Consider the following 10,970-nt stretch of genomic DNA (forward strand, 5'->3'; position numbering starts at 1 on the left):
GTTATTTGGGAGAAGAGACCGACACCCACCTCGCTACAACCTCCTTTCAGGTAGTTGTAGAGAGTGATGAGGTCTCCCCTCAGCCTCCTTTTCTGCAGGCTAAACAGTCCCAGTTCCCTCAGCCGCTCCTCATAAGACTTGTTCTCCAGACCCCTCACCAGCCTCGTTGCCCTTCTCTGGACACGCTCCAGCACGTCAACGTCCTTCTTGTAGTGAGGGGCCCAAAACTGAACACAGTATTTGAGGTGCGGCCTCACCAGTGCCGAGTACAGGGGCACGATCACTTCCCTACTCCTGCTGGCCACACTATTTCTGATACAGGCCAGGATGCCATTGGCCTTCTTGGCCGCCTGGGCACACTGCCGGCTCATGTTCAGCTGGCTGGTGACCAGCACCCCCAGGTCCTTTTCCGACAGGCAGATACCTCCCACTGTCAAACATTGCTTTAATTTTATCCAACTTCTACATCTTCATATAGTTCTACTGAACAAGTACAATCCACAAACTCAGACAGTGACCATTAGTTTAGAGAAGAGCCATCTCAAATGAGGCTGTGAGAAAATACAGGCCATTGACCAGGGCATGGTTTCAGTGGGGTTCACGTTGTGGTTCATCTTTACCTCAGATGAGACAGGTTGCTGTGTTTGGTTTTGCTTTTGATGGTGCTGGTGTCTAAGGCCAGATTAGTTCACATCTAAAGCGTCCATCTCTGCTTTGACCAGCAATTATTGTTTCTTGAAAATTTCTGTTTGCTTTGAGTTTGATTTCCTTTCCTGAAATATCTGTGGTCCTTTCTTTTCGGTCAATATCTGACAATATTTTAAATTTCTGTTTGAATAATGGTCACTACACTTCTGCAGCAGGGGATTATAACCAAGTTCATTTTTCTTGAAATTATTCATGGCTTGCTCCCCTACTTGTGTGATTTTGTAGGCCCACAGCTACACCTGATATTTCTTAGCCAGCCTGCCAACTGTTTGACAAGACCCCTCTGACCAGATGGCTCTGGATTTACGCAGGAGTTCTCAAAAATTTAATCTAATCTACCATTTCTTGATCTTTCAGGTAACGAGGGTACAATTCAGATAGATGCATGATTCATGATAATAAGGGACTGTGAAAGATGGAGTCAAAATGCATTTGTCAGCACGATAAATGTTATCGATCCATTTAAATGATGTCTTCTGAGGAAGCAAAGCATTAAAAATCATCCAAAATTTTACCAGTATTGTGTAAGGGAGTGCAGTAGTAGCCAATGAACAAAGTAAACATTGACATCAGGGCATCTAATTTTCATTTCAGAAGTCACCTGAGTAAAATTATTTCTGTGAAAGGTTATCACAGATAAAAAAGTCGCAAAAATAAATTTGACTGAGTGAAGATTTGCTGTCTTAAGTGATATAGTTTGTTACTGTCTCAGTTCTGGAAGTACTTATGCCAGAAAACAGCTTTCATCATGTGCATGAATAAAGCTTAGAAGAATAGAGTACTAATTCATGACTGGTATTAACAAGGTGGGAATGTAAGACATAATAGTATGAAATTTGCTCCTCCTCACACAAAAAAAATCAGAAAAATATCATTGCCATACTGCTAGAAGGACCTCTGTGCTTCAAATACAACTGAACATCCCTAATTGGTATTTCATAAATCTTTCTCTCATTATAACTTACTGATATCCTTTCTTATCTGCTCCTTTCTGCAAAGGTGGAAACAGCTGAGGGCACACATCCCTCTCTCCTATCATGGACAGAAATTACAAGAACTCAAAGCAAGCGGGGACGCAAGAGCAAATTCAAAATGGGAACATGAATTAAACCCAGCTTCTACAGCTCCTCTATCCCACAAGCTGGATTTCTGTGTTTTAGCATGCAAAAAGAGAACCATAAAAATGCCTCACTTCTTTCTCCAGCTCTTTGACTTTGTTATTCAGTTGCTTCACTTTGGCTTTTTCACTCTCAGTCTCGGCAGTTATCTCACGATTCTTCTTGGCCAATTCAACTATTTTAGTTGCTGCAACATCTCCAGCTAAACCAGACGCCCCTGAAAAGTATACATAAAAGCAAAGGACATATCTTACAGGCAAGATTCAGAATAGATGATGCTTTTGTTCTCTGTTCAGTGCACAGTGTACTTTTATTGTCTAATCCATTTCTCTCAGAGCTGTGCCAGGCACTTAAATGAACAAGTGAGGGAAAAGAGGCGTCAGTGATTCCAGCTGGGTTGCTTGGTCCTTTGAGTCAGCATCACATTGCGGCTAGCAAAGCCACGTTTCACACTTCAGCAACAGCCACATGTCAGAAGGCCACAACAGTGGTCGTAGCAACATTACTATGTAGAAAGGGTAGAGGTGTTTCTGCTCACCGCTGTGAAGGACTGTTATGAACAGGTTTTTGCGGCGTATTACAGAAAAAGACGACACTACTTTGCAGTGGTTGTTTACTACCGGAGGAGTTGCTGAAACAGAGGTGCGAACTTTTCTAGACATCTGTCCTAAAAGGTCAGGCACACTATTACAGCTGGGTCCTGGATACCGTCCAGGAAATTTCATTGTGCCTATTTATATGTCCCTTGTGATTCTACATGGATTCTTACTGTATTACTCTTTTAATTGCTCTTTTAAACAGATACCTCATTCACCTTCTCATCAGAGAGGGCCTGAGTAGTGTCACGAATAAAGTAATCCCCAGAACTGTCTTGTGTGCCACTTGGCTTTCGTTAACATCATTTTTGAGTAGCGTCACGAATAAAGTAATCCCCAGAACTGTGCCACTTGGCTTTCGTTAACATCATTTATGTGAAGAAAAGTTCTCGCACAAGTGCAAAATCAATATGCTTGCATACAATGTCCACGGAAACCTCTAGCTCCGCAATGAATACAAGCCTGTGATAACAAATCCTTGGTGGGGTATATGAAGATTGAACTTGGCTGTTGTCATTCTTTTTAACTCTTTCATCCTCCTCCAGTGCTCTGAAGTAATGACTTTTCTACTGACATCTGTGAAGATTATATTCAAGAACCGGGGTGAGATGCAAGGATGAGAGATCACTCAAGTGAATTCTGAGTCCCATAAAACCCCTAGAGACATTAAAGGGGCTATGCGGAATATAGGCGAGAACAGAATATGACCCCATGTAACTATTTAAAATGTAGAGAAAATAATAATTATTTTTAAAAGTGTTTCCACTGTTCTTACTCCCTTATCTGACTTGTGTTTCCCCTCTCATCTAGAAGCTATTATTTCCTTACTTTTCATAATAAATAACGGGTGCTAAAGATCACAGTAAGTACTAAACTAACCAAAAGCCAGGCTGGTGCTTCCATGTAATGGTCTTCAAATGCATTGCACACATTTAATCAAAGCTTTTAATTTCCATGCAATGTGGGTGAGTTTCTTGCCACAACGTAGATAGGGAAGACAGAGGAATGGGGCAAACTGCCACAAGCTGGCGTGTGAGTCAGCCGAAGGAGCAGCAACAGCTCATCTGTCTCCTAGTCCTGACCCAATAATAGCTTATCGTTTCTCCTACATACAAGCTACAGACCGTTTTTAAGAATGAAGGTGTAATTTAAGTGTTATTTAGTTCTGCTTACTGCTGGTTTCCCCCTTCTCTGCTACCCTGGTCATCACTGCTGCCCTGAGCAACAGTGGCACCCAGTGGAGGAGGTGCAGCCTGCACAGTTCAGTTTTCAAAGGACACCCAAGCCACTTTAGAAGCTGGACTTTGCATTCAGCCAGCATCCTGCATGTGCCCTATTCAGGCATTCAGACAGAAGGAGCCTGAATAAGGGATTTAACACTACATAGCAGAGAAAGCTGCAACACTGCTCTTTGACACCAACAGTTTTCTAAACTATGATTTCTGAGAGTCATCATTTTTTGTGCCAATAATAGCAAGTCTGCAGAAGATCTGTGAGGAACAGCGATCGCTGTGTACCCCCAAAGAGCACTATACTTATATTAAGGGACATATAATTATCCATAACAATATTTTGCACCTTAGGTGTGACCTGACTACCTCAGATGTCATTTGGCCCTTTCAATAGCTCTCTAAAATGGGGAGTAGCAGTATTTATATTTTGCAGCTCATGAAACTGAAGGAGAGAGTAAGGCACAGATCTTTAAGCATACATGCCATTCCACATGTAAGTGTTATCATGTCAAACCACTGCGAGGAAGTTCCCTCTGCAAATAAGGCAACGAGACTCCTTACATGGGAGAGACATCGATGTTTAGTAAACTCTGCAAATGCCAAACAGTGTCAGCTTAGACCCTTGCAAGTTTAGGCAGCAACTCTAAGCGTTGGCTAAATCTACACCCAAGTGTCCAAGCATTTTCAAAGTTCAGAGCCAAGTGTTTTCAGTGCTACTGCAAATTACTGCAAGCTCAACAGAAAACGAGTCTCTCTCAGTTGAGAGCTGAATTTTGGTTCTTCCTAGCAGAAGCTTATTACAGGAGTGGAAACGGAGGCAACCACAATATGACTGAAATACTCCTTTTTAGCATAAAGCAGGTAAAGAGATGTCACATGAATATTTCACTGCCAGGAGCCCACAATGAATCTGTTATCCTACCTCTATTGTCATCAGCATCAAGCAAACACTGGAACCAACATAGCGAGAATACAAAGTTACTGTGTTTACCCGACAAAGCCAATCTGTCCTCCTGTATTTTTTTCTGGAGTTGCTTTATTTCAAAATCTTTCTCTGTCACAAGTTTGTATAGTCTGCAGTTCTCATCTCGGACCTCTCGAAGCTGGTCCTGGAGCTGCTCGTTCTCAGCCTCAAGCAACCTGTGAAAAAATAAGCTATAATGGCAAATGTCACTGTAATGTGCTTCAAATAGATGCTTCCAGAAATAAAATAATGAAACGACTGTATGCTGGATGAGCTGAGCTTACCAGGACTGAGTTTACTGAATTAAGCAGAACACCCTGAACCACAGATCAGAACACAGGCTAATGATCCGATCTATTCAGTTAATTATTTCTTCTTCAAAAATTCTGCACCTCCTTGTGTTGTCTGGGGCAAAACATCACAGAACAGGTATCTTTTCAGGGCTCCTGAGGTTACTAAATCGTTGCATCTCACTGAGTCTTACTTATCCGGTTCTTCAGAGGAAACCAGGCAGGCTCACCATTCAGCATCCGTGACATTCAGGCTTTATTTTCTGTACTTACTGAAGCTAATAGAAGCCAACAGAGCATCAGCTACAAAAGCTGCTACTGAGGTTCTTTCTTTAAAAATGAATGCTTCATAGCAATTCACAAAAGACCAATTTCCTATGTCCTCATCTGATTTTCTTGAAAACCCACCAGGATGGACTGGCATCAGTTTGTATTGTTAATGTTGCTTTTTGGAATTCATTTAGAAACAAAGAATATCAAAAAGCCCTCTGAACGGGAGGAAATAGCCTTGCTTCTCCTATTCTTCAGTACATTTAGTAACATTTATGGGTTTCATCTCTCTAAGACATCCAGAGAATTAGTAACTTTAATCTCTTTGCTGTCCTTACACAATGGTTCCTCCGAGTGTAAAATCTAGAAGCTAAGGCCTTGGGGGCTCAATTCAACTGTGGGCACTCAGGCATCTCTTCAAGATGCCCCAGGATTATCTGAGCTCCCCACGCGAGGCCAGCAGCCATGAAGCAGGGTTCTTGGGAAAACTTCTAGGGCCCAGAAAACCGACAGCATCTCAGAGAGCACTTGCCACCCATGTGTGTACATATGAGCCAGCCCTGAGAATTACTAACATCCTCCAACTTTAGACACACCTTTTAGCCAGACTCCTCCAGACAGCAGCATTTCAGAGTAGAAATGAATCTGTCTCCATTCCCCAGAGAGGAAACCAAATGTGCTAAGAGAAGCTGTACTGACACTGCCTTTGGTAAATACGTTTGTGGTAGAGACCCTGCTGGCTCAAGTCAGTGGTTCCCATTCTGCCTGCCTCTCTCTTCCCAGCTGAGTTTCCTCACCTCCTCCCATCTGAGTTTCAGGGTGGGGTCCCACTCAGTACCCAAGACACGGGTGTGTCTCTACGAGCAGCAAGCCAAAACGCACACAAAAGTCAAAGGGGGTCTAAGTCAATACGACCAGTGCTGCCTACAGACTAGCTGCCACTGTAGGGTGACCTGAATCGCTCTCTAACTGCCACCAAGGGCTCTGATGAGGGGACTCAATTCAGTTACCGACACACAGGTGCCATTTGGGCTGCCCACCCATCCCCTAGCTGCTGCTGCTGAAGGGTGCAGGTCTCCTGTGTCCTGTCTATCATTCCCATGTGGAAGTTCCCGATACCCTCCAGCACCTCAGATGTCATTAAACACCTAAGCCAGGCAGATGAATTGACCCCTAGGTTCTCATTATCTACAGCGTGACCCTGAATGTCTACATTTTGGTGACTTAATCTGGAATAGTGTCCCACCCCTTTGGCCTATAGACTGATTGCTCCAGACTACAACAGAAGTAGGTAGCTTGGATGATCAGAGATTTGGACAAAGCCCAGTTGTTACAGTATATACCTGTGGCTATAGACATATCCACAGTCAGACAAGTCAGCTATCTCAATAGTCACCTAAATCTTTTCTATTCAAAAGTTTTAGCAAGCTTTTTGCTCCACCTGGACTTTGGAGCTTTTAAATGCACACTCCATATGTACATGTCAGAGTAAATGACCCCTTAAAGCACTGCCATAAACAGCACAGTCAATTTATGAGATAATTCACAATCCATAATTAAGAAATGCACTTCTGTTTCAAAGCTGCAAATCAAAGGGAGATCAAAGGCAGCTGTTTACAAAGGAGAAGAAAGCAAGCAGCGATCTGAGCAGAGAAAAGGCAAAACTTAGTTATTCCCACGTGTACCACTCATAGAAGTGAGCAAGAAAACCGTGCAGATCTAATTAGCGACACATGGACAAAAAGATTTTTAACAGTTAGGGAATTAACATGAAAAAAAGGTTCTAAGCTCTTAGCACACCTGATCAGTGATGTCTTCCACAGAGCTGGCTTCCAAGTCTTGACAAAAAGCACTTACAGTAGGATGGACAGAAATCCCAACTGCACAGAGCTGGAGTCTCCTCTGATAAACCTCTCCATCCCATTCCATCGTGACTTTACATGTTACAAAGGAGGGAGCAGGTTCCACCCAAGTGGCTCAGCTACAGAAAGTCAGCCAAAAGAAACAGGCTGCAGAAAGGTAACCCTTTTCGCTCTAGTTCAAGGAAACAGAGCCAGGTGAAGCTTATGAGCAGGGCCTGTGACTGAAATTGAGATAAGTGTCTTTCCCAACTCTGTTACAGACTCTCCACATGATGGGGAGAATCACTTAATCTTAAATACACCAAACAGAGCAGGGAGGATAAAGTTACAGAAAGAACAAAACAGACAGACAGAAATGTCAGCTAAACAAAATTTGGGAGTAGGACGGGGGGAAGGAAAAACGAACTCCCAAGGCTCAGAGGAAGGGAGACTTCTGAGAAGAGAATGTTTTCCAAGGGCTGCTATAAACAACACTGACGTGCTGAAATCACTGCCACTGCAGACCATATGGAGTCCTGTTATTCTGGAACAAGTTTCTAACGTGTTGTCATGGGAATACTGCAAAGTACATCCTGGTGAATCCCTTCCAGAAGCAAATCCTGCCCAGATTTGTTACACTCCTAACCACTCTTTTGCTGAACGCAGATGTACATAAGCAAAGGACAATCCAGATAAATCTGCTACACCTGCCATGTCAAATGGGGACTTTTACCAGTCAGTGCCACTGAAAACGGAGGTAAGTAATAGCTCTTGAATTACTCAGACCTAAACTACTGAACCGTAAATGGCAGAGAACTGCTGGGACTCTCCTGTACTCTGCACCTCAGAGCATGCACACTGCACCAGGATGTGCTAGGGGAGCGCCTAGGCCCCTCTCCTCCACCAGACAAATCCACATCTGAACCGTGGGAATCAGTCTCCCTCTCCATTAAAGAAAAAAAAAAAAAAAGAATCAGAGACCCCCATCAAACTTCTATATACTGTCAGAACAAAATGCTGAAGGGAAGAGGACAGCTGGTAGAGGTCAGAAGCATAACTCGGCAAATCAGACAGCCGTGGTGAGGGACCTATGTGTGAAGAAGACAATGTATGATGCGACAGTGAGAACGTTAGTTTCTAGAAGGTCAGCTCCCTGTTTCCACACAGACTTCCTTTGCAGCATGAAGACATTCCCAGAAGCACCTGAAAGTTTCAGTGGTTCACTCCTGGGTTCCCCGCATCTTCACAGCAGCTCTGCTGCAGCTTATGCACTTGGGCGTTTAAGGAAGCAATCTTCAGAAACAAGCTGAGCAGGGAGTTGCCCAGAGTAATGCAGAGGGGACATCAGCATTTAGGGCCTAATAAACCTTGATTAGTGGCTTGATAAACTTTGGTAGAGGTGCCCTTCCCCACTCCGGATTCTGGGAAGGGAAACTGTCTCATCTGTGGGTTTCCACCCATGATCTGCTGGCTTTGGCAGAGCTGCCAGCTCCTCCTTCCTGCCCCCATATCACAGTACATCACCCCATCATGGTGCCAATAAAACAGTCTGTGGGGCTAAAGCTGTAAACTGGATCACTGAAGTGACTTGAGAATAAAAGCACCCTTCCCCCAGAAAGTGAATCCAGTTTCCAGCAAACAGCTGTATCAGCACAGTTGCAAGTGGGGAGCAGAAGCAGGAATTTCTTCAGCTGGCTTCACCACTAACATGGAGCAAATCCCTGAATGGCCAACACTGTAGTAACTGCAGACATCACTGGGATGTGTCCAACTTTAGACCTGGTCTAGTCTGTAAAAAAAATATTAATTGGGTCAGAAAGAGAGACTGACTATATCCTAGGAGGAAGATGAATGATCTCAGCTGGGGTTTCAAATCTCTGCTCCAGTAAATTGAATTATGCACTCAGCTCCAAAAACAAGATCGAGGGAGATCCACACCAGCATGTCCAATGTCCTGGTAACCCAGATACTACCCCAATGGGTGAAGTAAGACCCAAACCCCTGTCCCCAGTAAGATTTAAAACCCTACCTTGTATAACCCTGTCAAGTATCTTAACCAGGAGGCAGCTCCGTCTATGAGACCCTCCTACGTAGCTGGCTGCCTTTTGATCTACTAAACCAGGTTATATTGCAAAGATAGCCAGGGGAACACTTTTCTGCGCTGCAGGCCTTTGGCTTGCACCCATTAGTTGCTTTACCCTTATCTGCCTTTGGAAATTATTCATGTAGGGAACGCGTATGTTTACAAGGCTAGGCAGGAACTAACCAACAGTTCAGAGGATGTTAGTCATCCTGAATGACTGGATTTCGTCAGATAGTACCTAGCTGCCCCCAGCACGTCACCCTTAACCCCTCTGTTCTTCCACTCCTCATTTGTGAAACATTGATAATAAAAAGCACATCACAATGCTCCGAGGATAAACATGTTAGGGACAGCGAGAGTCTTCTCGGGATAACGGAAGCCCAATATGTGAAGACAGAAAGTGCTCTGACAACTTAATATGAGTTTCGTAAGATCATATGCAAAATACACTTCTGTGACTTCCTGAAGGTGCTGCTACACCTTTACCTTTTGCCGTCATCTTCATTTACAGGTTGTTCTGTTTCAAACAGGTTTAGATCATTTGGGATTCTGAAAGCCTCCTTTGCGTTGCCATTATCACCTTTCTGACTGTTCTGCTTTTCCTTCTTCCTCTCCATTAGATTTTGCAGCCGCCTTTGCTGTTGTTCTTGATAAGCCTTAAACTGGCTTTTAAAATGTTCATTCCCTTCTATGTCTGACTCCATTGTTTACTAAAAGCATAACAAGAAGAAAATAAAAAGGGACAGAGAGCAGAGATCAACATCGCTTTGAAAAACATCCTCTTCTAGCAGCTGCTTCGCAGTTTTTTCTCACTGACCTCTGCACAGTCTCCAAGCCACCTCCTCCCCTCAGCCACTGTGCTCTTCAGCCCCTCGCTGAAGGCCTTGCTTCAAGGGCCTTTTTCCATAAACGGCTTTCAAACAGTCTTCAGAAAAGTTTGTGGGTCTTCTTCACCGTAGCATTCAAAAAGCAATGTTTTAAAATGTTTTTTAAATGGATCTGTTTAAATAAATATTTTTACAGAAGAGCAAGTTGGGGTCAAATCCAAGCGAATGTGGCAACCACATTATACTGACTAAAGGGAACACAGACTGTTTGCGACCCAGGTCCATCCAGCCTTCCCTCCCGTGTCTCAAAGAAAGGTGCAGATCCCCCCATTTTTGGGTTAATGTGGGACTGACAGAGGAAGAAAGATCTCTGTTTATCCTAATGCTCCCTTTGGGCACTAGACACCAAGAGTGTGGCTTACGTCTTTCCCCCAAATTTCTAAGCATTAGGTGACAACATTAAAGTGATAATATTGCTACCCATTTAAAAGTCTAGAGCTTTACTTAGTATGACTAAAGATGATCAGTTTTCCGTGTATTCCAGCCCCCTCTCCTTCTGTTTGACATTTGCTGTCAGCAAAAAAATCCAGCGGACCTTTGGTCTAGCAAAAGCAACCAGTAAAAACTTTCAAAGGCGCACCCTCCACTGAGTAATTAACGCAGGCCCTTTCTCACACTAAGGCAGCAATCATCCTGATAAAGTGCCAAAACACAGGCCATGTCCCTGTATGTACCGTATGGGCAGAGACGCATTGTGAGCAGCTTTACCTCCGCGCCTGCCTCCGGCTGCGGACAAGGTGTATTAAGGATTGACAAGTGCAAAGAGCGGGGTCAGGTGCCTCCGCGCAGCCCCAGGCCGCGCGGGTATGAGTGATGGCCTGGGGGCAACCTTTAGCCCTCCAGCCTACCTGGGTACCGACCCCACACCTGGCGCAGAGGGATCTGCCGCAGAGCTGCTGCGTGGGGAGAGGGGGTTCCCTCTCTTCCCCGCCCAACGCCCGCCTTGTCGCGCGGCCTGACAGGGCCTGACAGAGCCGCGCT

General features: G+C 44.2%; 1 protein-coding gene across 1 annotated transcript in view; it reads right to left on the reverse strand.

Annotated features, from left to right (window-relative positions):
• The window catches only part of CCDC13 (coiled-coil domain containing 13), a 32,298-nt gene extending 22,272 nt beyond the window's left edge, over positions 1 to 10,026 (reverse strand). Inside the window, exons 1-4 of the mRNA XM_009275947.2 lie at positions 9,920 to 10,026; positions 9,589 to 9,812; positions 4,646 to 4,794; positions 1,901 to 2,043 (exon numbers count right to left, since the gene is read on the reverse strand). Of these exons, the coding sequence (XP_009274222.1) occupies positions 1,901 to 2,043; positions 4,646 to 4,794; positions 9,589 to 9,806 (510 nt within the window). The 5' untranslated portion in view covers positions 9,807 to 9,812; positions 9,920 to 10,026. The remainder of the gene's footprint in view (positions 1 to 1,900; positions 2,044 to 4,645; positions 4,795 to 9,588; positions 9,813 to 9,919) is intronic.
• Between the last annotated feature and the right edge of the window lie 944 nt (positions 10,027 to 10,970).

This window comes from Aptenodytes forsteri, unplaced genomic scaffold (assembly GCF_000699145.1).
Source record: "Aptenodytes forsteri isolate BGI_AS27 unplaced genomic scaffold, ASM69914v1 Scaffold80, whole genome shotgun sequence".
Lineage (NCBI taxonomy): Eukaryota > Metazoa > Chordata > Aves > Sphenisciformes > Spheniscidae > Aptenodytes > Aptenodytes forsteri.